Source organism: Lissotriton vulgaris, chromosome 6 (genome assembly GCF_964263255.1).
Source record: "Lissotriton vulgaris chromosome 6, aLisVul1.2, whole genome shotgun sequence".
In the NCBI taxonomy this organism is placed as follows: Eukaryota; Metazoa; Chordata; class Amphibia; order Caudata; family Salamandridae; genus Lissotriton; species Lissotriton vulgaris.
The window spans coordinates 599279727-599305736 of NC_141694.1; the positions used below are offsets into that span (position 1 = coordinate 599279727).

Consider the following 26010-nt stretch of genomic DNA (forward strand, 5'->3'; position numbering starts at 1 on the left):
GCTTTCCCCCAAACCATCAATCACCCGGGCGGAATTATATTATTCCAATGCCGGATTAAGTAGTGAAGTCTAATGAGGGGGGAGCCGTGAGGAGGGGCGAGGGGGAAACATCAGATGTTTACAGAGCAATATGTGCGCGTCAAAGGGAGGCTGCGCCTCGCTGCTCTGTACACGATGTGACATGTCACTCCAGCCCACGCAGGGCACGCGCCCCGGCTTCACCTGCAGGTTCTTGGCGGCAATCCCTTCGTACTCCGACTGGATGTCCCTCAGAGAGGCGGCCAGGTCTGGGATGGAGAAAGCAATGTCCACGCTGGTGGTGGCGCTGTAAATCTGCTGCATCAAATCTTCAATCTCCTGCGTGTCGCGGCAAAGAAAGGGCACGTGGTAAACATAATCTGGAGTCTGCAGCAGACCTGTGCACAACAGTGACACCGCACTCTTTTCATTTTGAGGAGCACTTTATTACCTCAGTGTGAACTCTTTGCAGAAACACAATTTCGGCTTCCAAGCTCTCCAGCTGCTTCTCCAGGGTGATGCGCCCAGCAGTGGCGGCGTCCACGTCCTGTAAGAAGAAAAGAAGAGTTGTATCAGCGCACATGCATACCTGTCCTGGCAACAGAATTACAAATGTGCTGGGGCGCCACTGTTATAACGAATTGACCTGCTCTATAATGTAAGACCTGGAGCAAGGGCAACAGACCTAGTACAGCGGTGAACTTGGTGGACCTTGCATGCACAAAAAAGGATCAAATAAATTCATGAGCTTGAAACAACCAATCCAGTGAAATTCTTGAGAATGTTGTGCATCACTGCAAGCCCACCCATTCATAACACAAAATCTACCTTTCCTCTTCAACACTGGGTGTAGGACAGGCAGTGTAAGTCTAAAAAAACCTACTTCTTTCCAATAGTGCTGCTCAGCCAATTTTACCCAGATATCATCAGGGACCTCCCTCTTTTGGCCTTACACTAGCCTGGATGTGTGAACATGGCTCCATGGTATTAGGCAGAAAATAAAGCAGTTAGTGTCTCTTTTGCACATGAGGAAATTAAAAAAACCACTCAAGGAGTCTGTGCTGTAGAGATAACGGGGCAGATATCCCCTTTAAAACAAAATGATCATGAAATCTTCTAACCACCCGCTGTTGATTCTAAACTATGTAAAACATAACACATTGAATATGAAGTTGTGTTGTCTTGCAACCCAGCACTGTCCAAACTTAAAATCAATTAAAAAAATGGATTCCTGTGAGACATTGTAAGAGGCAATGCTTTTGCCCCCTTGAAATAATGGAATTAGTCCAACTGCTTTTCTTTTCCCAAAATGTGGATATAATTAGCGAATTTTAGTGCCCTTGATTGTGCTATAGGGCTTAAATAAAGCTAATTTAACCGGGAGATTTATAAGTAACTATACATTCGAAGAATATTTATGCTGAATATCCCCATGAAGGAGAAAGGCAATTAGAAAAACAACCTCTATTTCCAAGGGAATGGCTGCCTTGTGATCAACACATTCATTTACTGCAAAGTACAATTTTAGTAGTAAGTTAAAAGACGGTAGAAGGAAAAATATTTACTTTCACTGTGCGAGGGCTACTCAATGATTTCAATCACTAGTCTTTCAATAGTTATTGTATTTCTTAAGAAATTACAAGCAACAGAAAGCTCAAAACTCCATTCACATGGGTGAGTTTCCTTATCTAAAAACTCCTGCTTGAGAGGCACCTAAAAGAGAACCCGTCAAAAGGCGTTCAGTCATTGAGATAAGCTCTACATGACAAAGTCATAGGTTGGATTCCAAAGAACTCTCTATAGCCACAAATCAATCGATGAATCATCCCAAAAAAATCAAAAGAAAAGGTCGCTGCATTTAAAACGAATGGTGAACGAGGACGGGAAATACTCTTCATAATAAAAACAGATACTTCCCAGTCATTGTGCTAACAGAGCATGTCTCACAAAGATGTCATTCAAGACATAAACACGAACAGGATGTGAATTTTAGGCTTTCATTTCCTGTATCAAGATTCCTTGCAACCAACGCATTCCTTTGGTTGTATTATATTTTCTTTTCAATAAATGGCTTTAGAGAATGTGGACTAACCCGCATGTATCTGGGATATAGACTGCCCTTAAGAAACTAATTTACGATGTGAATGGTCCCCCAACAATCTATAGTTATTAGGGATAAAGGACTCAAGGTCATAAATTCTGTTACACGAATATAGAGAAACGCTTCTTATTGTATGGATCCATAGGGTTATTTGTTGCAATGAAGGTGTTTGAATTACACGTGTTTACCTGCAAACCATGCTATATCATCGAAGCATCCTACAAGCAGGTAAGATCAAGAAAAAAAAATCTAAGCACTTAGATTATTTTATTACACACTATGTGAATACTGTTGATTAAAACTTACAATAATTGCACTATTGTTGAATATATATATATATATATACACATACACACACACACATACCTATATCTCAAATATATATATATATATATCTCATATATATATATATATATATATATATATATATATATATATATATATATATATATATATATATATATCCACCAGCTGTCATCTTGCAGACTCCCGATTTCATCCACCTCTCGAGATCAGAGCGGAGCAGTGGGGGCCAGACCCACATAGAATGTAATCAGCACTGCATTAAACTCCAAACATAATCTGTGAAATGTATTACAAAGGCTGAGGCATTTCGACTGGAAAAGTCTTTGTCAAAGCCATAATAGTCGCAAGCATTTTCTCGGTTTGGTTTCGCAGATCACACTTTCAGTTATTTGGTGTAAATCCGTTCAGTAGTTGTTAAGAAATATAAAAAAACAAAGTTAATGATGTCTGTGCAGCAGGATCTTTGCGAAAAATAACAAGCTTGTGCGGAGAAATGCAGAGCTGTGACTGGCTGCAAACACTTCAAGTGGCAGGCATCTTGGGATTCGGCTTCAGCTTAGTCCCCACAAAAAAAGTAACAAAAAAGAAAAGGGGACAGGGTTGGAATACCCTAAACCCCAAGCCTTAGTCTTGGAGTACCCCTGGAACCTCACCACGGTATAAAGGTATAAAAAAGAATTGCTGTGAATTTGTGACATTTGCAGCAAAAACAATGTAAAAAAAAAAAGCAAGCGCAGGCTCCCACGCTTGTTTTCAAAAGGGCTCCTTGGTGGGCCAGGTCCCGGGGGCATTTTTGAAAAACAGGAGAGGCTTCTAAGCCTCATTGAGCCCCTAGGACCACTAATTCCCGGGGCTTTATTAATAAAAAAGGAGTGGGGCGCATAGGGCCCCCCTCCATGGGCCATGCACAAGAAAGGAGGAGAGCTACGTGGTACCTCCTGGAGCCTGCAGCTCCCTCGATGCAGCAGCAATGCCAGCTCTCTCAGGAGGCAGGGAGTTGGTGGGGACCACAGAGGCCTTCAGGCTCCCCCATGTGGTCCAAGGAAAGAGCAAGAAACGACAAAATAAAGGTCAGAAATGATTAGAAAGAGGCATAATAAAGGTCAGAAAGAGGCATAATAAAGGTCAGAAATGAGCAGCAGGAGGCAGAGTAAAGGCCAGCAACAAGCAGTGAGATGAAAGATAAAGCTGAGAAACAAGCAGAAAGAGGCAGAATAAATGTCAGAAACGAGCAGAAAGAGACAGAATAAAGGTCAGCAATGAGCAGAAAGAGGCAAGATAAAGGTGAGAAATGAGCAGAAAGTGGCAGAATAAAGATCAGCAACGAGCAGAAAGAGGCAGAATAGAGGTCAGAAATGAACAGCGAGGTAAAATAGAGGTCAGAAATGCGCTAGAAAGGCATAATAAAGATCAGAAACAAGCAGAAAGAGGTAGAATAAAGGTCATAAACAAGCAGCAAGAGGTAGAAAAAAGGTCAGACGGGAGCAGAAAAAAGCTGATTAAGGTCAGAAAAATGCTGAAAGAGGCAAAATAGAGGTCAGTAATCAGCAGCATGAGGCAAGATAAAGGTGAAAAATGAGCATAAAGAGGCAAAATAAAGGTCAGCAACAAGCATAAAGAGGCAGAAATAGAGGTCAGAAATGAGCAGAAAGAGGCAAAATAAAGGTCAGCAATGAGCAGAAAGAGGCAAGATTAAAGGCTAGATACGTGCAGAAAGAGGCAGAATCATGGTCAAAAATGAGCACAAAGAACCAGAATTAAGGTGAGCAACAAGCAGAAAGAGGCAGAATAGAGGAGGAAACAAGCAGCAACAGGTAGAAAAAAGGTCAGAAACAAGCAGAAAGAGGCAAAACAAAGGTCAGCAACGAGTAGCAAAAAGCAGAATAAAAGTGAGAAGTGAGCAGAAAGAGGCAGGATAAAGATCAGAAACAAGCAGAAAGAGGTAGTATAAAGGTCATAAACAAGCAGGAAGAGATAGAAAAAAGGTCAGACGGGAGCAGAAAAAAACAAATATAGGTGAGAACTAAGAAGAAAGAGGTCAGTAATCGGCAGCAAGAGGAAAAATAACAGTGAGAAATTAGCAGAAAGAGGCAAAATGAAGGTCAGCAACAAACATAAAGAGGCAGAATATAGGTCAGCAACGAGCAAAAAGAGAGTAAATAAAGGTGAGAAATGAGTAGAAAGAGGCAGGATAAAGGTCAGAAATGAACAGGAAGAGGCAGAATAAAGGTCAGTGACGAGCTGAAAGAGGCAAGATCAAAGGCTAGATATGTGCAGAAAAAGGCAGAATAAAGGTCCGAAACAGGCAGAAAGAGACAGAATTAAGGCGAGCAACAAGCAGAAAGCGGCAAAACAAAGGTCAGCAATGTGCAACGTGAAGCAGAAAAAAGGTGAGAAATGAGCAGAAAGAGGCAGGATAAAGGTCAGAAATGAGCCGAAAGAGGCAGAATAAAGGTCAGCAGCGAGCAGAAAGAGGCAAGATAAAAGGTGAGATACATGCAGAAAGAGGTAGAACAAAGATTAAAAACAAGCAGAAAGAGGGAGAATGTTGGTGGGCAACAAGCAGTAAGAGGCAGAATAGAGGTAGGAAACAAGCCGAAACCGGCAGAATAAAAGTCTGAAATTAGAATAAAGAGGCAAAAAAAAGGTCAGCTACGTGCAGCAAGAAGTAGAATAAAGGTGGGAAATGAGCAGAAATAGGCAGAATAAAGGTCAGCAACGAGCAGAAAGTGGCGAGATAAAAGGTAAGAAACAAGCAGAAAGAGGCAGAATAAAATTCAAAAACTAGCAGAAAGAGGCAGAATTAAGGTGAGCAACGAGCAGAAAGAGGCAGAATAGAGGTCAGAAACAAGCAGCATGAGGCAAAATAGAGGTCAGATATGAGCAGAAAAGAGGAAGGATAAAGGTCAGAAACAAGCAGAAAGAGGTAGAATAAAGGTCAGAAACAAGCAGAAAGGCAAAAAAAAGGTCAGATGGGAGTAGACAAAAGCAGAATAGAGGTCAGAAATAGGCAGAAAGAAGCCGGAAGCCAGTGCAGTGCTCTTAGTGCCGGTTTAGCTGACTGCCTCCTAGGAATGTTCATCAGCAGCCTTGCTGCTGCGTTTTGCACCGGCTGGAGTTTATTGAGCGTTTCTTCCGGAGCGCCCAAAAAAATCGCATTACTATAATCCAGCCTCGATACAATTAATCCCTGGATGAGTAATTTCCTGGAAACACAAGCAGAAAGAGGCAAAATAAAGGTCAGCAACGAGCAGAAAGAAGCAAAATAAAGGTGAGAAATTAGAAGAAAGAGGCAGGATAAAGAAATGAGCAGAAAGAGGCTGAATAAAAGTCAAAAACAAGCAGAAAGAGGCAGAATTAAGGTGAGCAACGAGCAGAAAGAGGCAGAATAGAGGTCAGAGACGAGCAGCAAGAGGCAAAATAGATTTCAGATATGAACAGAAAAGAGGCTGAATAACGTTCCGAAACAAGCAGAAAGAGGTAGAATAAAGGTCAGAAACAAGCAGAAAGAAGCAGAAAAAAGGTCAGAAAGAAACAGAAAGAAGCAAAATAGAGGTCGGTAATCAGCATAAAGAGGCAAAACAAAGGTGAGAAATGAACAAAAAGAGGCAAAATAAAGGTCAGCAACGAGCAGAAAGAGGTCAGAAATGAGCAGCAAGAGGCAAAATATAGGTCAGAAAGGAGCAAGAAGAGGCAAAATAAAGGTGAGAAACGAGTGGAAAGAGGCAGAATAAAGGTCAGAAATGAGCAGAAAGAGGAAGAATAAAGGTCAGCAACAAGCTGAAATAGGCAAGCTTAAAGGTTAGATACATGCAGAAAGAGGCAGAGTAAAGGTAAAAAACTAGCAGCAAGCGGCAGAATTAAGGTGAGCAAGAAGCATAAAGAGGCAGAATAGCAGTACGAAACAAGCATCAAGAGCAGAATAAAGGACAGAAATGAGCAGAATGAGGCAGGATAAAGGTCAGAAATGAGCTGAAAGAGGCAAAATAAAGATCAGTAATGAGCAGAGAGGCAAAATAAAAGGTGAGATACGTGCAGAAAGAGAACAAAGTTCAGAAATAAGCAGAAAGAGGCAGAAATAAATTGAGCAACGAGCAGTAAGATGCAGAATAGAGGTAGGTAACGAGCAGCAACCTGCAGAATAAAGATCAGGAACTAGCATAAAGAGGCAAAATTAGGGTCAGCAACATGCAGCAAGAAGCAGAATAAAGGTGAGAAATGAGCAGAAAGAGGCAGAATAAATGTCAGCAACACACAGAAAGAGGCAAGATAAAAGGTGAGAAACAAACAGAAAGAGGCAGAATAAAAGTAAAAAATGAGCAGAAAGAGGCAGAATTAAGGTAAGCAACAAGCAGAAAGAGGCAGAATAGCGGTAGGAAACGAGAAGCGAGAGGCGGAATGGAGGTCAGGAACAAGCAGAAAAGGCAGAATAAAGGTCAGAAACTAGCAGAAAGAGGCAAAATAAAGGTCAGAAACGAGCAGAAAGAGGCAAAAAAAAGGTCAGAAACAAGCAGCAAGAGGTAATATAGAGGTCAGAAACCAGCAGAAGGAGGCACAATAAAAGTGGGGAACGAGCAAGAAGAGGCAAAATAAAAGGTCAGCAATGAGCAGAAAGAGGCTGAATAGAGGTCAGAAATGAGTAGAAAAAGTCAGAATAGAGGTAAAAAATGAGCAGAAAGCAGCAAAATAAAGACCATAAACTAGAAGAGAGAGGCAGAATAAACATGAAAAATTAACAGAAAGGCAGAAAAAAGGTCAGACGGGAGCACGAAAAGCAGAATAAGTGTCAGAAATGAGCAGAAAGAGGAAAAAAGGTCAGCAACGAGCAAAAAGAGGCAGAATCAAGGTCAGAAAAGAGCAGAAAGAGGCAAAATAAAGGTCAGCAGCGAGCAGAAAGAAGCAGAATAGAGGTCAGAAACGAGCAGCAAAAGGCAAAATAAAGGTAAACAACGAGCAGAAAGAGGCAAAATAAAGGTAAACAACGAGCAGAAAGAGGCAAAATAAAGGTCAGCAATGAACAGAAAGAGGCAAGATAAAGGTGAGAAATTAAGTGAGAGAGGCAGAGAAGGGAGCTGAAAAAAGCAAAGTAAAGATCAGTAACTTGCACAAAGAGGCAAGATAAATGTGAGAAATGAGTAAGAAAAGACAAAAAAGAAATTTTCTTTGAACGTTTCTTTTAGATTGTATGAGTCTCAAGATCCATGTACCATAATATCAAATATTAAGTTTACATGAATATTGGCTCATTTTCACGCTTGAAATGGCATCTACATCTGGAACACAGACAGCATGATCGAATATTGGATACATGCTAGAGTTATTGGGGCACTTCCGATTAAATAAACGTAGGACGGCGCTCACTACCAAATGTAAATCAGGGGCGGCCTTAGGCATGTGCAAGCTGTGCACCTGTACAGGGCCACCAAACCCCAGGGGCCACCACACCAATGTATATCCTTAATATAGTAATCCTCTGAGGATGGATGCATATTTGCGTGGTAGCCCCTGGCAGGGATTTGGGGGCCTCCGGCTCTGTTCCACTTCCAAACACCCTGACCCCCCTCCTCTTCGCTGGCCTCCCCGCTCCGCCCCACCCGGACCCCCTCATCCGGGGCCCCCTACCTATGCTCCCTGCCCAGGGCCACCCCTCTGTAAATGCACAGCAGGAGGTAACAAGAGCTTGTGTCTCTCCAGTACTTTGATATGTATCCAGAAAGCTCGTGGGGGAAAGGCTACAGCTACAACTATTTAATGTGAAGCAAAAATAAAAGGACTCATACAGGGCGGAAAGCGTCAATATCTTTTTCAGCCTTCTTCCGCTCTTCCACTGCTTCTTCGTACCGCTTCTTTATAGATTCCAGCTGTTCTGCCACTCCAGATTTTGCTGCCAAGGACATGTCCTAGGGAATAATAAGAGTAAAGTGCTGTTATCACATTGTTTTATTATTATTATGTTTGTGTGCCTCTACTCCATATACAAAGAAAACTCAAGAGCTGCAGGCAGGCACAGGAGCGTGTGTATATGGAATTATAGACACAATACGATTACAAACACTTCTTTGCATGACATGTGAAAGAATTACAAACAAAAGAATGGCATACAACGAGCAAAGCATCAAACTGGTGAATTTCCACCTAGCAGAACGTATCGATGGGAACAGCATGCCTGCAATCATGATGGTATAGCATGCAAGGGTGTAAAACAGGGCCCTTCCACTTTTGTGGCACAGAGGCCTGCCCTCTACCCATCAGAGGCTTCCAAACCCTACAAAGGGGCCCCATTCACCCAAGGCCAATGAATATCTGTGAGTAGTTAGTTAGTTAAATATCTTTATTCGATTTCTTTTTAAAATCATAAAAGCACATACATTTACAATACATTTATCGGTACATCCTAATGCAGTAGTGGGGGAGGGTGGAGAAAGCAAATTCCACATCGGGTGTGCCTAGGAAAATAAACTGTTTGATACATTGTGCCTAGCACCTTCCCCTCTTCCATCATTCCTAATAACATCCCCATTACCCTTCCTTATAGGAGGAACTGCAGGCTTAGCAACAGCATTCAGTTTACTATAGTGCTTGCATTTTGGGGTTTCTAAAGTGCCTAGTGCTTACGCTTTTAAAACACCCCAAAAAAATCATAATAAAACTGAGATATATATAGAATAAAATCACACTTAATATTTTGGTCACGATTGGAATGTACACATTAAAATTATAATTATCCTTCTATTGCAAATATAATAAAATATCAATTCATCATAAAAAATAATAGCAGCATATTAAGTTCGAATTCAAGTGTCACATATTGGGTCATATCACAAGTTTCTGGACAGGAATGCATTCTAGCCATTCTGTATGAATAAGGCGGGTGGTGGGAACCCATAATATTTCTCTATTCAATGCCATTCTGTCCCTTGAGCATTGCTCATTCTCCCACAAACTGAATTCTTCCCAAGGTTAATATACTCACTGCCCTAATCCTGCTTGCTGGGTATTCTTTATTGCTTTTCTTCGTGTCGTCCATGCATGGAGTAGATATATAAACAACCCAAACACTAGATATTCTGTGCTGTCGCTTTTCAGGAATCTGACAATCTCTATTAGGCGATTAGCTGCCAGAATTCGACCAATTGGAATTAGCCAAGTTCTTCTCAATTGGCTACACATGGGACAGAAAAAGAGGGGGGTACTAAATACCGTAATATGGATGATTGCAGGTAAGTAAACAATTTAATAAATAAAATGAATTTCGTAGTGCGCCCTGCATTGCAAAATGCAATGCAGGGCGGGCTACGAAATGCTATAACTCTATCATCTTCCCCCTTCCAATATATGCTTTATAGAAAAATGCGTTAACGTTATTGACCAGGGCTTTAAATGTATCCACCTGAGCTTGCTCTTCATCGTTATTAGTATCTACAGTCTTTAGCTTGTCACTGACTATGGTGTAAATCTGTGCCAGAGTTTCTGCATTGTTCTATATTTGTGGCCATTTGATCCTCTTCCTATTGTTACTGGTGACAATACAATTGAGAGATTTGGGTTGAGTGGGAAGTTGGAGTGAACAAGAAGGATCTTTTCATTCCAGGGAGAGAGCATTGTGGTCGCTATCATCTCTGTCTATCACCCACATGTCCACTAGACTTACCCATAGATGGACGTCAATCAGGAAATAGTCTATCCTGGTTTTACTATTTGCTCTCTTGTATGTATATGATATAGTCTACAGTCAGAGGAGGAGTGACCATTCACAGCTCTCAACCTATGTTTATAGGTGAACGATGCTACTTGAAGAGCTACTTTCACATCCTTCCCCAGTTTCTCGTGACTCAGTGCAGGAATCCCTAGTTCAGATTCCTCCTTGTCAGTGATGCCTTTAGTTACTTCGAGAGGCTCAAATGCTGTATTTAAGTCTCCAGCTATGATTAAATGATGGTGCACCCTATCTGCCTCAAGAAAGTTGTCTAGGTTTGCCATAGTTGGAGAGTCTTGGTGTTGAGAGGTGAATCGGTTATAGATATTTACCAATACGATTGACCTGTTGGTGTTGGTGTCTTTAATGATAATGGCCAATAAATTGGGGCTATCTAGTTCCTGTTATTTTTATATGGATCCCCTTCTTATTTTTGTTTAGATTTTTAACCCTCTTACTGGACGGCCTTTCTTTGATGGAGTGGCTTCTATGCTGTAGTTTGTGAAATCCACTCCATGTATTTTGATCACAGCCCAGGTCTCTTGAAATAGGCAAATATCATGGCTGTCTATTAGCCTTCCCCAGTCTTCGCAGACAACTTTAGACTTAAGCCCTGCTAGGTTCCAAAATAACAGTCTCAGTTTCCTGTTAAGTGCAGGGGGTGAGTGATGTTCCCTTACCTTGTAAAGTGCTAATCGAGTCATTCGCTAGAGTTGTGTAGGTGTTTGAGTTGAGGACTGTCCCCTGTCAGCGTTAGTGGCATGAGCCCTAGGTAAGTCTTTTGGTATCTGTTAGCAATTACCTTCTTGTGATAAAGTTAACAAAGCGTTGCGAGGGAACAATTCCACTGCCTGTCAAGTAGATTTGATTGTCAGAACTGGCTGGGAGTTGATGTTAGCGATGTTATCTGGTTGGCTCACCTGAATCCGGTTAGTGGGGGAAGATGAATTTGGGGGAGAGAACTTGGACTTGTGCTGGCTCTGCGTGTTGTTCGGGGGTAGTGAGCATTGCTCTAAATTAACTAGCCCCTTTACTAAATCGCTGGAAACCAGATCCAGTATAATATGGTCTGAGTCTTTATATGTTGGGCAACGTTCCACTCTTAATATGTCTGATCTTATAATTGTGCAACACTGCCTCACCTGTCTTATCCAGTGGATAGCATTATTAACCAAGCAGCCCCTGGATTCACTTGAGGCATTTGTCAATTTGGGTACGTTTGTCATAAACACCCTGGTGCTAGGCCCATTGGGGATTCTGATATTCTCATTCTGGCTTCCATGCCTTCTAGATCTTTCCTCTGGTTCGCTATGACCCAACCTCCCTTGACACTGTATTCAACTATGTTTCCTCAATGTATCTTTCATATGTAGGCTGGATCTGCCACCATTGGAGTCTCCTTGTGTTCCACCCAATGAACTTCCCAAAGGGCCCTCATTACCCATCACCTCTCCTGGGACATGAACTCCGCCCTGATGGTATCCCAGTTTAAATGAACTATGGTGCCTTAAACCGAAATAATGGACAAGCTCCCAAACTTTTTCCACCTCCTTTGCGCAAACTACTGCTCGACCGCCTTTGAAGAGCCGCTATCTGAAATCTTGCTTGCCCAAAAAGCAGCTCTCAGCTGGAATCTGAAGGAGAAAGAACATGTACATCTGAAAAATGCTAAGAAGGTAACTAACTTGCACTTCTAATAGTACATACTTCCCACACATTCTGGTTCTAAAAGACTAACTCCCAAACCAATACACAGATCATAAACTGAGATGTGTGAAGAAGATAGAGTGAATTTCATCTCTACCGTAAACTGGGAAATTCATAAGGACTTCTCACCCAAAATGAGCTTCCAGTGGTAACGTGGAATGAAAGCACAGATGTAGGAAAAGTAGCAGCTTAGTAGATTGATAAAGGGGCACCCCTCTGGAAACAGAGTTGTTACAGTGATAAAACCCTTTGGAACCTGTCTAGTAAGGTCATAAAATATATCTAATGCACATCACAATACATTGTAATACTGTCTGCTTGAATAGTAGTCTCCCATTCTAAGACCCAGAGAAACCAATAGTTGGGCATTCTCCCCAAAATTCCTTTGTTCTGAATAGATGGAAGCCCTTTTTGAATTAAAACTCTATAGTCTCTCCTCCAACCTGGACGGGCATGAGGGAGGATAAACACTAGTAAGTTGATTTGTTTGTGAGAGGAGAAGCTCGGGTATACTATCATGGTCAAATCCAAAGTAGATTTGTGATTAGAAAAATTGAGAAAACATTTGAGGCACACTTATGACACGAGCAAAAGTGATCACCACTCAAAAATAATTTTGAATAACAGTGGGTACTGTAAAGAAATATAATTTGTCTGGCATAATCTTGACAAGCAGCCCTTAACTGTGCCTAATTCATGGCCTTCCCAGCTGGAAAACAATGACTGTGGAACATGCCCGTCTGATGAAACTAACATACGAAATGTCTCCAAATGCTTGAAAAATAATTCTGGTAGGTAGTCTGTAAGATGACATCAAAACTTGATATCACAACCTTTCATGTGCCATTTCCAATGGCAGCTGGTGATGTTTGAAAGTGGTGAGGTATAATTCTTGCCCTGAATGACAGACTGCAAGCGATGTGAGCCTCACATCTTCAAGGAGGGTTTAGGTGGTGGGTGAGGTGGTTCTCCCGTAAGAAACGTGTAAAAAACTGAGGTCCAAGAGTGAATTTTAAAACACACTTTTCAAACTAAATAGTTAAAAAGTCCGAGGGCATTTCTGAAATTTTCCATCACTTACCACTAGCTGACTCCATTTCTTTTCTAAATTTGCCATAGGTCACCAACCACGGTATGTTAAGACTTACCTCCAGTTGGACATTCCCAGTACTTTGCCTTAGGTGCCATGTAGACGTTTGCCCTCTATGTGGATGAAATATCAGGGTATGGAATTCCTATCGCCCGATGCCCAGGACATATTGTTTGGGGTCAAGGACAACAAGCTTTCAAGTTTATTTTGTCATTGGGACAAGTAGCACCAACCTCCTGCAGCACAAGCCCTTTGGCTACCAATTTACAGTACCTCATTATGGAGCAGGGATGGGAATTGTCTGCAGTTGAGGTAATATTTGTATCCCTACGTTAACGCTGTTCAAACGTATAATTTTTTTTTTTTTTTTTTTTAGTATTAAACAGTTTTTATTGGCAGATTACAAGCAAGGCAAACAGGGCAATGTTGCCTACAACCCAGTGGGCCGGCTAGTATTGGTGCATTCATGTTGGCACGACAAAGGTGAAGGTACCATCCCACCAAGAATTAACACAGCATGTCCCCTACAACCCAAGAGGGCCGACTGCGTATACAAGGAGGGTGCACAGCAGACATCTCGTACTGCGAAAGGATAGGCGGGCAGACCTGAGAGCAATGAGCGCAGATAGTTAGCCAGCCACCTGTGGTCGATAGTAACTTAAGGGTATTCTGCTTGTAAACAAAGAACAGAATCAAAGGAAAATGCACCACTGTTTTTATACCCTAGGTCATGACAGAAACTGTGTTGGAAAGCCCACTTCCTCAACAGTTGTGTTTCTCTCTAATTGGGTAATCTTCTTCCACCCAGTTTTGTGGTGTTAAACAGGGCTGTTGTATTGTCTGTCAAAAATTCCTACCAACTTCCCACACACACAAGAGCAAGATAGTTGAGGGGATAATCGTTCAGCAACAAATTGAAAACATTTTATGTCTATATAGCCCTTTCTTTTTGAGCAATTCATTCATACCCATTGTCCCAACAACGCTACACCCTGTCCCATTAGGCAGGAATCTACTATTACCGTAATCCCAGAGTGTACTGGAATGGTATAAATCACCGGTAGATGGAGTTTTTCATCCACATCCCTCGTTTTTTTTTTTTTTTTTTAATTTTCAAAAACCTTTATAAAAGGCATGCATGTTTGAACACAGCATGATGCCTACAACCTCTTACAGACCAGCAGCGTATGAATCAAACCAAAGAAAGCATTGTTGTCAGCGTAGAAATACTTAGCAAGCCGCCTACAACCACTCCGGCAGCTGGTAGTCTAAGTTGAGTTGCAGTGGTGGTGTACAGTAAACCAGCGAGTGATGCAAACATTGGCCGTCATAATCACATGAACAGTGTAACTAACCCCCCCCCCCACCCTCTCAGTACCCTCCCCCCCCTACCGGGCCCATCCAGTCAAAGGAACTCCTCACACTATCTCAAACAGGAGTGACCTCCCGTTCCTCCTCCTGCCTGGGGGATCCGGTCCTCTCGTGGCTAACTGAAGAGGACACTGTCTGCGTGGAATCTGGGGCGCTCCACACAATCTCCTGGATCATTAACCCCTTGCCTGTAATACCTCCGGGAGTTTGGCATCCCTCCTTGTGCTGCGCATGTGTCCCTCCTCTGCCAATGCCCACTCCCTCAGATCAGCTTTTCAGTTCTCTACCGATGGCCCAGTCTGTGACAGCCAGTGAACTACTATCCGCCTTCGGGCTATAACAAGTCCCAACACCAGGAATTTTTGGCTAGTTTTGCGTTTCGGGTCCCGGGGGATCAATCCCAGGAGACACGTACGCAGCTCCAGGGCCACCCTCCATCCTGATGATTGTCCAGTATGTCTGTATAATGGGACATGCCCAAACCATATGTGGGAAATCTGCCGGGTCGTACTGGCACCTGGGGCACCGTGGATTTCTCGTGCTATCTATAGCATGGAGGCACTTAGGTGAGAGGTAGGTCATATGGACCATATTAAACTGTATCAATTTGAATCTATTGGAAACAGCTACCTTACGGACCCCTTCATGGATCTTCTCCCAGTCAACGGGTGTGATCTCTTGGGGGCTCACCTCCTGCCACCTACTTTCTACTTTGAGTGGTGTCCTCTCGAAGTGACCTGTACAGGTGAGTGATCAGTTTCCGCCCTCCCGCCATTGCTTTCAGTGTATCTAAGGTGCGCGTGTGGTCAGGGGCGTCCGGGAAAGTTGTGCCATCGCTGCTATCTTGGCATATTGCAAGAATTGCCCCGGGCCCAGCTCGAAGGTGTCTACTGCATCTTGGTATGTGATGAACTGTTGGTCGGGATAAAGATCCGCTAACATGAGACAACCTCACGTTTTTCATTTGTCAGTAGACATGACCCGGTCAATGTGCGCGAAAGGTGGCATCAACCAAAAATCCGCCTTGGGGCAAACGGCCGCACCCGAAGAAGCCGTTTAATCACCCTATCCCATATGGCCGCCATCAGCCTGCCCAATGGGGGGCATCGGCCCTGTTGTCCTTTCGCAAGCCACAGAAGTGCCCCCAACTGCCGATCTCCGTACGTATCAGCCAGGAGGGAGCGTTCCCACGACGGATCAGTATCAAGCCATGCCACTGCGTGCTGTAATTGGGATGCAAAATAATAAAGTTCAAGGTCGGGATTTCTAATCCACCTCTGCCCGAAGTGCGTTTCATTACTTCGAGGCTCACCCGACACCTTTTGCCATTCAACAATAATTGAAAAAGCATAGCATCTAGGTCCCGAAAGACCTGGTGTGGGAGCTCAAAAAACGAGCCCTGCATTGTGTAATGGCAGCGAGGCAATACCACCATTTTGATAAGGGTGATCTTCCCCATCAGCGAAAGCCAGAGTGTGTTCCAAAAATTGATACTGCTGTGGAGACCACAAATTATACTCCCCATGTTGTGCTGGTAAAAATCTTTCCTGTCTCTGCTGATCCAAATCCCTATGTAGCGCAATGCACCTAGCTCCCAGGGGATCCCTACTTCCGGGAGCGGAGACCCACCCTTCTCAGCCTCTGAACCTATCGGGTATAGTTGCGACTTGGTATTGTTAGCGTGTAACCCCGAGACTCTGGCAAATGGCCCCAGGGCCGACATCAGTAGCGGAAGCGAGTGTGTTGGCTCACGTAAATACATCAGAGCGTCATCCGTATACAGTGATTGTATGTGTTCCCGGGCCCCAATTTGGATTCCTTGCCCCAGGAGAACCTTACGGAGATGGCACGCCAATGGCTCCATTGCGAGGGCGAACAGCAAGGGGGAGAGTGGACACCCCTGTCGTGTCCCCATGGCAATCGGTATTACATCGGAGACGTAGCGCCCCATGCGGACCCTCGCCACCGGCTGGGTGTAGAGCAGTCTCACCCAATTGACAAACCCCTCACCCAACCCCATTTTCAGGAGCACCCGCCACAGGTATTACCATCAAAGCGAATCAAACACCTGCTGGATATCAAGGAACACCAGAGTATTCTGGTCAGCCCTGCCCTCTAATGATTGCATAACATGGGCAAGGCGGCGGATATTTCGCAGCGTGTTCCTTCCTAGGATAAATCCGGACTGGTCGTCGTGAACCAGCTACCGAAGGTGGGGGAGTAACCTGTTGTATACAAAACACAATATTTAGAACAAGGGTCCAAGGGAAAGTTTTATGACCCAATACTAGATACATGCCCCCAATAATAACATCAACAACAAGTATCTAGGGGTCAAGGAAGTAAGAAAAAAGACTCAACTCACAGAATATCCTCGACATAACCAAATGTTAGTTTCTAAAAAGTGAAGAACCCAAATGCTCAATTATGCATGACTAAATACACGTGGGCAAAAAAACTCAAGGGCATGTAAAGATTTCCCATCAGTTGCCGATCTGTACAGCCCTTTTTACATCATCTGGGTTCTCCTTACCCAGGAGAGAAAGTGTCCACAATCTAATGGTGTAATAGAGGCTGTGAAGACCCAGTCTTTATCAACTGCGCCGGTAGGCGCCCGGCCTTGTCCCCCTCTGTGTACCACCAACGTCTACTTACGGTCCTATTATACTTGCCCAGTGAGTCCCACAACTCCCATATTCGCTGTTGCTGTTCTGTCCACTGGGCCTGCCCCTCCGGGTCTCTGGGGAGGTTCTTCTCTAGGGTCTTTAACCTATCTTCCTGTTGTTGCTGGTCTCGCTCCAGCACCCTCCATACCCCTGCCTCAGTTGACATACATATCCCCCTCAGCACCACTTTCATTGCGTCCCATTCCACCGCCCTGGAGCTCGCAGTGTTCCAGTTCTGTTCAAAGTAACCCTCCAGCTCAGTCGCAACTGCCTCTTTGTAGACCAGGTCCGTCAACGCCTCAGTATTAAGTCGCCATAACGGAATTTTGGAATACGGGAGGCCCAAAGAATAGGCCACCAGCAGGGGGGAATGATCAGACAGATATCTGGCCAAATATTGCGTTTCCAGAACCCGCCCGTCTGCCGTTTTTTGTAGGAAACAGTAGTCCAGTCTGCTGTAGGTATTGGCCACCGGAGTGACGCAGGAGTACACCCGGCTATAAGGGTTGCGGTGTCGCCAAATATACAATAAGTGATAATTACTAAGCATTTGACGCATGGCTTCCTACGTTTTGGGTTTGGCCTCCGCTCTAGAGGGGTGTCTATCCCAGCTTCCATCTAAGGCGCAGTCAAAGTCTCCAGCCACAATAATTCTACGTCTGGCGCCAGATCTAATGTCCTCAAGACCACAAGCAGGAATTCCCCGTCATCCGTTTTAGGAGCATACACATTAATGAAAAACACGTGCCTCCCGTCCAGCGTCCCCTCCACCACCACGTACCTCTCGTCAGAGTCAGGGGAACAGTTTAACATCTTAAATGGGACTCCAGGTGCCACCCATTTAAGCGCCCCTCTAGCAAACCCCGAGTACGAGGTTGCAAAAAACTGGCCCTGGCACCGTCATTGGACATACTTTAAGCAATCTCCCCAAAGATGGGTCTCTTGGAGGAAAGCAATACTAATCTTGTATCGTCTCAGGTACATTGCTATCCTGATCCGCTTGACCCGATTATTGAGCCCCCTGACATTCCATGTTATAAGTTTATAGGTTTGTCGATCTCCTGTCATAGAGATGGAAGTTTGGCTAACCACCACTGCAAATGCTGGATAAGGATAAATCGTAGTGCCCCACAGTAGAAAAATGCAAAACAGTGTAAACAGTAACCCCCCACCCCCAGGCAGTAGAACCTCGGTCTCCCAGCCCAACCGTGGTCTGAAGACACAGGACTCCGCCCCATAGCCGCCACTCTCCCCCGAAATTCCCCCCGCAACATTGTATGTAACATTAGCAATCAGTCAAATGTATCACCCAAACCATGTCGTACGGCCAAACTGCCTGGTGTCATGCGGTCCCGCCCGACCGGCGCCTAGCCAGGCCAACACAGCACATTACAGTCGGAGTGTCTAGACTGCAGAATGGCGGAACATCGTCTCATCCCCTCTCCAAGAACCCCATCCCCCTCATGGTCACAGCAAGTGAGGATCTTCTCCTGCCATGCCCCAACAATTCAGGTCATTTCCCAGGTGGGGACCATACTCACAACAGTTTATGTAGTCCCGTCGGCCCTCCATCCTACATTTGGCAGTCCCCACCTACAGAGTTAGGCATCTCAGGAACCGCCTGCGTTCAGGTCCACAGTGCCTTTCCTGGACCCGACACAATGGGGAAAACGGATTTTGAGTTGGGATGCCCCCCAACTTTTCCCTCAGGGTGCTATCCGGACCTACCAGAATGCGATCTCCGCTTGGCTCCTCCTGTGCCTCGGTATGTTGTTCCCCCGAGCGGCGAGTCCGATTCCGCTGTCTGCCACTCCGCCATCTCTGCTCTTGCAATTCCTGTTGCATATCTTGCCCTGCCAGGCCCAGTGAGTCCATCTAGTCCTCAGCTTCTTTTGGAGTGTTGAAAAAGTGGACCCTGTCAGCGTGTTGCACTCGGAGTCGAGCCGGGAACATCAGGCAGTACTTAATATGAAGGTCCCGCAGCCTCCGCTTGATCCTCAGAAAGTCGTTCCGTAGGTCCTGGACTTTTTTGGTGTAATCTGGGTAGATATGAATCTCGTGGTTTTCAAACTTGGGGGGACCATTCTTATGGATGAACTGAAGGATCACATCCCGATCCCTGAAGTTAAACAGGCGTGCTGTCGGGAACAGACATCAGCGCCTACATTATGAACTTTAGGCAGGAATACATTGCCCAGAAGGCTTTCTGGGCAGATCCAAAAGCTTTTAAATCACGTGACACGCAATCCGCGTTGTACGTGATTCTAGTTTCATTGGCAAAACGTGTCGGAGATTCGAGTCGTCCATCTTGGTTTCCCGACTGACTCTGCTAACTTTCCTCATCTTCCCGGCTGGGAGGTTATCTGTAGTTCCTTACCTGAGATGCCTCGGTCGTCTCATGCTGTTCGATCCTGCTCGGCTGAGCAGGGCTGTGCATCTACTCTTCCCGCTTGCAGCTGCAGCGGGGAAGGGACTTTCGGCGTGGTGATTACTGACGCCTCGTCCATTCTTTGAGACTGCTGTTCTTATGCTGCCAATTCCGAGTCCGGCGTGACTCTTTGGGAATTGTTTGCCGGATTCAACTTCCGCTCGGCTGAGCAAGGATTAGAGACTTTCCTTCTACTATTGTTTGTTCCAAGGTTCTGGAGGTATCCGTAAGCGTAAGCATCCAGGCTGGATGTGCTAAGGCTTGACTGTATGTTATATTTGATTTCTTTCCTTATACACAACCCGGATGGATTAAGTTGGATTCTGGAGAAGTCGTTTGTCATAGACTTTGGTGCAAACGCCAAGTTAATTTCCTAATGCTTTTTGGAATTCCTCATTTCCTCCTTGACTTTACTTTTGCTATCAAGATAGCAATTTTCTAAGGTTTTGTTTAGAAGCAAGGGAAGTGCGAGCTAGGGTGTGTATGAGGTTGGTTTGATTTGATAGGTGCAGAGCAGGAATAGATTGTGGTGTCTATAACATCTGCTTTGGTTTCTAGGAGCAGTTTGTCTCCATAATAAGAGAAGTATCTTGTTAACTGAGACATTAGGAAGGGTCCATCTCCGGAGCTGAGAATCAGAGGTGTGTCTTATATCTATATCAGCGAGAAAATATGAGAGTAGCTAGTAATCTTGTTTGTGTCTAACCCTTCTATCTTCTCGTTTCAGGTGTCCCTTCCACTGCTGCTCCCTTCCTTCCTATCCCTCACTTGATTACCTCTATGCTCTGTGTGTTTATCACTAGTCAGAGTGTGGGGAAGTCAGGAGGTGGACCCCTTTAAGCATCACTCTGATCCTGAGGAGTTCGACTGGATCTTGACACGTGCAAATAAAGTTCAGGGCGGTGCCCCTGACTTCGGGAGGGGGGACCCAGGGATCGGTGGGCCCGTTCCACCGCGAACAACCGGGAGAGCCGAAGGCTCGGGAGGACGGTGCCGATCCATTCCTCCAAGAACAGGTCCGCCGCCTTCTCCGGAAAGCCCAGGAAGCGGAAGTTGTCCCGCCTAGAGCGCCCCTCCGCATCTTCCGCCCTGTCTTCAAGATGAGAGGTATGCTCCCAAAGTGCGGACACCGTCACCTGCAGGTGTTGGACCTCCGTCCGCAGGGAGGTCAGGTCTCCCTCAGTGGTAGTGACACGGTCTGCCACCTTTGCAGGTCCAGGCGCAGGTGGTTTATGTCCATAGACATGCCGTCCATTTTCGATTCAAGCGCCACTCTCAAATCCCTAATGGCCTCTAGGATGTCAGCCTTATCTTGGGCCACTGATCCCTGCGGCGGCCCCTGCGCAGGAGGCGGTCTGCTGCGCTTCATGGACAGCGGCCCCGGTACCGTGTATTGCATAATTTTGTTTGTTTGCGCTCCACGAAGTGGTCGTCGGTTTCTCCCCATCTCCAGTAGGGGCCCACCAAAAGTCACCCTCGAGGCCTTTGTACTTTTGCAACGCCGCCACTCCTGGCACCAAGCTGCGCAGCAGGCCAGGCCAGGTCCGGGAGGCCTATACGTAGGCCGCTCACCACTCGCACCCCTCAGGCAGTCCGACAGCTCCCGGGGAGTCAGCGCACAGGGCACTCCACCTCAGGCCCCAAGGCAATCCAGGGCCTCCACAAGAATCACTGCCCAGTTGGGGTCTAGCTATAGCCCCCGTGTCACCGTATCATGCCTCCACGGTGGTCTCCTCATAAGTCTCCCCAGATGGCGTCCGGTAGCGCTGGCAGTCCCAGAAGCCCAGTTCGAAGCCCCTCGGCAGCTCTTCCACCCGCAGGGGCTCGCTTCCCTTCAACTAGCAGGCCTGTCGTCCGTGTCTTACCGCCAAGTCGCCAGAGTCAGCCCTTCCAAGTCCCAAGGCCTCCAGCAGTGCGCCCCCGGGCGCCGTCAGGCACCCGCTCTGTCTGCCGATCCAGCGCTGCGGGCCCCTCGCTCTAGACCACGGGCCCCAGCCAGCCCCTCCTCGCCGGTATCTCAGATCAGGCCCGATGCTGGCGACTTCAAGGTACAGGCCCCAAACGTCCCCCGGAGAGGGTCCCTCGCAAGGGGGACAATAAATAATGCGGTCCGGACCAAGAAGTACGACGTGATGGGCAACAACTCCGTCGGGAGGAGCTCCACAATCCGAGCTCACTACAGGCCTCCAAATCCCCGAGGTCGCGCAGAAGCCGCCCCCGGGATCGCATCAGGGCTCAGGCAACAGGCGTTCACAGGGGCCTCACCGCAAGCCGCACGAGCCTCAAAGATTCTCCACACTGTCGCAGGATCGTCCGACCGCCGACAGCCCCGCCGCACCAATCTGCACGGCAGGGGCCGGCCCAGCACAGGCGGCAAGAAGCAGGCAGTTAGGCCGATCACAGAAGTACCGCCATCTTGTCCCCAACGCAGCCGCCTCCGCCGCCAGGGAAAAGACCAGCTTATAGGACCGCTGGCAAGCCGCTCCGCATACGGCCTGAGGCACAGGACCAGGGGGGGTTCCGACCCCCTCTCGTTCAGGGATTCTCGCTATTTCGCCAGGATTTGTGAAAGATTCTGGTTTACGGGTACAGGAGCCGCACTAATCCTCGCCCTGCATCCAAGCCACACCCCCGTTCAAACGTATACTTATGGTTCATTATTGCAAAGCTTTTATTATTAGGCTGAGGACCCTAAATTAATATTGTAAGCTTGGACTGCACTACTGACAGTGGTTCCAGAAACTAAATGCGTACACACATTTGCAAAGTTTAACAATATAATGCTAGGAGGAGGAGCTTCGCGCGGATCCAAGATGGACGCGTGAGCACAGGGCTCCTGAGACCCTCTTCGCCTACCGCATCTATCCTGCAACAAATCCTGATTTGATCGACGGGTACTTGTCAACTATGCCTTGCTGATTCTGAGGACTTTTTCGGAACTTAAATCGGACGCCGCAAACCGGACTTGCTGCATCCGGAAGTTTGTGGCCTACATCGTAGACCGTCCCCGGCCTTGAGTCTCCGAGGTACCCAGGTGGCAAGTCAACAACAGCGGCCATTTGGGCACGCCCACAGCCCCTGGGGCACTTTCGGTTTCGATTTGGGCCATTGTTGACGACGCTCTACAGTTGCCCCGTTTGTCTTCTCGTCCCAGCTACGGATCCTGAATCTGCTCTGGTTCTTAGCCCTCCTGCCCTTGAGGTCCATCGAGAGCGTGATCATTTTGACCAGATCACAACGACTCCGCGGGAGTTCAAAGCCCACTATGGCGGGCAAGGCGGATGCCGAGAAGCGGAACACCAAGGGCACGCATCGTGGGGGTTTCATCCAAACCCAGACTATAGAGCGCTACACTCGCCCGAAAGGGTCCCCAGGTGGAGCGAGCAAGGCTCTTGAAGGGACCGTGGTTGGTACTCCATTATCGGAGGAGCCGACACTAAAGGACATCATGGGCGCCATTACTAGTGTTCGGACGGACATGGGCCATCAATACGAGACTTTTGCTGCCAAGATCGATACGGTGGCGATCGAGGTTAATCTTATCAGGGCTGACCTGGGTAAGACTAATGAACGTGTCAAGTCTCTGGATATTAAAACTGCGAGCTTGATCACTGATGTCTCGGACCTTCAGGCCGAGGTTCGCACTCTCCGTACTTCCAATGACCAGTTTGCCCGGCGGCTGGAGGATTTCGAGAGCCGGGCCAAGCGCAACAACGTTCGCATCGTGGGGGTTCCGGAGACCTCACCGGACGTCTCCACGGACCTTCTGGTGGAGGATCTGGTCCGTAAACATCTTGCGCCTAAAGGCCTCAGTAACTTTTTCACTGTAGAACAAGCACATAGAGTTCCCGGCGGGAAGCCGAAGCTGGGGGCCGCACCAAGACCCATCATCGCCAGGATTTTTAATTTCCGAGACCGGGATGCTATCCTGCAAGCTTCAAGAACCACGGGTCCTATCAAATTTGACAATGCCTCGGTCAGTTTTTACCCAGACTTCACCCAGGCGGCGCAGAAACAGCACATGGGTTTCACCGGGGTGAAGAGACGACTTAGGGAAATTGGTCTGAAATATGCCATGCTTTTTCCTGCCCGGCTGAGGATCGAGTATGAGGAGCGGGCGTTTTTCTTCTATCGCCCGACGTAGCCAGTGACTGGTTGGACACTTTGCCATCGCATCGTATGGGCGGCGAGAACTCGGAAGGTGCCGGGGGTGGCCCGGCCGAACAGGAGTAAGGAGTCTGCAGTGGCGAACTGGTTACTTTGGACTTCTAGCAATCGCTTTTTAATAGACTTGCTACTACTATGGGTACCCGGGGTGGGGGGAATCGGGCTTCCTCTTCCTCCCTTGGGGGCTTTCTCTCTCTTCTTGTAGGTTAGTTTCATGGGGCGACAGGCACACTGCAAGTTGGGGTGGCTTTCTGGTCTAATACAGGGGTGCAGGGTGGGGGGGGTGTTTTTCAGGGTTCCTTGGGGGTGGTGGGGGGGCCTTTTTCTTTTTGTTTTGTTCGAGGCTGCTACATTTCCAGTTGTCAATTCTGTGTGCTTCTTCCCAGGCGAGGGGGGGGGGGGGGGGTGCTCAATGCCGGAATGGGGGGAGGGGGGCTTAGGATGCTGAGTTGGAACGTTAACGGTCTTGGAGATAGAATAAAGCGGGGTATTGTATTGCAATATTTGAAACGTTGTACTCCAGATGTGATTTTGCTTCAGGAGACACACTTGGTGGGCAATGCATGCCGCGCACTAAACAGACGCGGCTACCGAATGGTAGCACAGTCGGGGTTCACTTCTGGCTCGAGAGGGGTGGGGGTCATGGTACGTACTTCCCTCCCCTTGGAGATCGATGATGTAGTGTTGGACGACAGGGGCCGCTATGCGGCTATTACGGGGTAGTGGGAAGGGAAAACGGTCTCTTTCTTGTCTGTGTATGTTCCCCCTGGCCTGCAGTCTACCACGTTTGCTGATCTGGGTGAGGTGATCCTGGGGCTCCCTGGCGACATGTTGGTGGTGGGCGGCAATTTTAACTCTGTGGTCAGTGGGGATGAGGATCGTAGTCCCCCCAGGACTTTGCCTGTGGCGCAGCTCTGGCTTGGGAGGCTACTGGACATGCTGGGATTGGCAGTTGGAGGCAGCTACACCCTGGTCAGCTCCAATACACTTTTTACTCAGGTGCACATAGGAGCCTCTCGAGATAAGATTATATTCTTATGCCAGCAGCACAGATGGTCTTGGTGCGGGAGGTTCGGCATTTGGCCAGGGGGATCTCTGATCACTCTCCGCTTTGGCTTGCAATTGATGTGCAACTGGGTGCCGAGGGCCGGGTCGCCCCGATCAACCCCTGGCACCTTCGTAATCCTAAAATCAGGTCGGAGATAGTGAAATGTATGGAATACTATTTCGCTGAGAATGAGGGATCGGTTTCCTCCCCGGTTACACTGTGGGAGGCCTACAAACCGGTGATTCGTGGTCAGGCCTTGTCTCTCATTGCCAGCCAAAGGAGGCGTAGAAATGCCGCGGTGGTGGAACTGGAAAATGAGATCACTGACTTGGAGGGACAGGTTGGGACTGGGGATACTCCAGAGGTGTTGCATTCCCTGGCCCTGAAACAATTTGATGCCGCTAAGGCGATGCACCGTGTGCAACAGGGGCGCTTGTATGATGTGGGTGATAAAGCGGGAAAGTTGATTGCATGGCTGGACAAAAGGGATAGATTGAACCGAGTGGTGCCTGTTGTTGAGCGCGTGGATGGTGTTCAAGTTGTGGACCCGATTGACATAGTCCAAACATTTGCCCGTCACTTTCAGGCGGTTTATGCGCCGGTCTCTGATAGGCCGGAAGAGGATTCGCATCTTTTGCTTCGAGATATCGCCCTGCCTGGCCTGTCGGATTCTGACAAGGAGCTTATGGAGGCGGATTTTTCCACCGACAAAGTAGCGCTCGCCATCCGTTCACTTCGGTCTGGGAAGGCCTCTGGCCCCAACGGTATTCCGGTGGAATTGTATAAACTCTGCCCAGACAAAATGGCACCGTATCTCCGTAAGATGTTTTTGTCATCGCGAGATCTCGGCTCTCTTCCTCGGGATCAGAGACTGGCGTCCATTGTCGTCATTTATAAAGATGACAAGCCCCGTGATCATTGCTCATCATATCGGCCGATTTCGCTTTTTGAATGTCGAGCCCCAAATTCTCGCTAAACTTCTGGCGAATCGGTTGGTTACGGTGATAGCGGACTTGATCCATCCGGACCAATCTGGATTTATACCCCACCGAAACACCGCGCTCAATCTACGTCGCCTCCATGACATCTTAGCGAGGGCGGGGTCTCTTCGAGAGCCGGCCATTTTGGTTTCCCTTGATGCCTCGATGGCCTTCGATACGGTTGAGTGGCCGTATTTGTGGGCTGTTCTCGCTAAGTTTGGGTTCAGCCCCAAATTCATTGGATGGATTAGACTCCTGTATGAGCAACCGCTGGCACAGGTGGTGGTTAACGGTATGGCTTCGGAGCCCTTTACCCTTGGGCGGGGAACGAGACAGGGATGCCCCTTGTCGCCGCTCCTCTTTGCGCTTGCCCTTGAGCCCCTGGCTGCATGGTTGCGGTGGGAACCATCGCTTAAGGGCATCCGCTGGTCG

General features: G+C 47.1%; 1 protein-coding gene across 1 annotated transcript in view; it reads right to left on the reverse strand.

Moving 5' to 3' along the window:
• Window positions 1-26010, reverse strand: part of LOC147707767 (desmin-like) — a 117351-nt gene that overhangs the window by 26402 nt on the left and 64939 nt on the right. Inside the window, exons 4-6 of the mRNA XM_086926619.1 lie at window positions 8206-8325; window positions 470-565; window positions 223-357 (exon numbers count right to left, since the gene is read on the reverse strand). Of these exons, the coding sequence (XP_086782745.1) occupies window positions 223-357; window positions 470-565; window positions 8206-8325 (351 nt within the window). The remainder of the gene's footprint in view (window positions 1-222; window positions 358-469; window positions 566-8205; window positions 8326-26010) is intronic.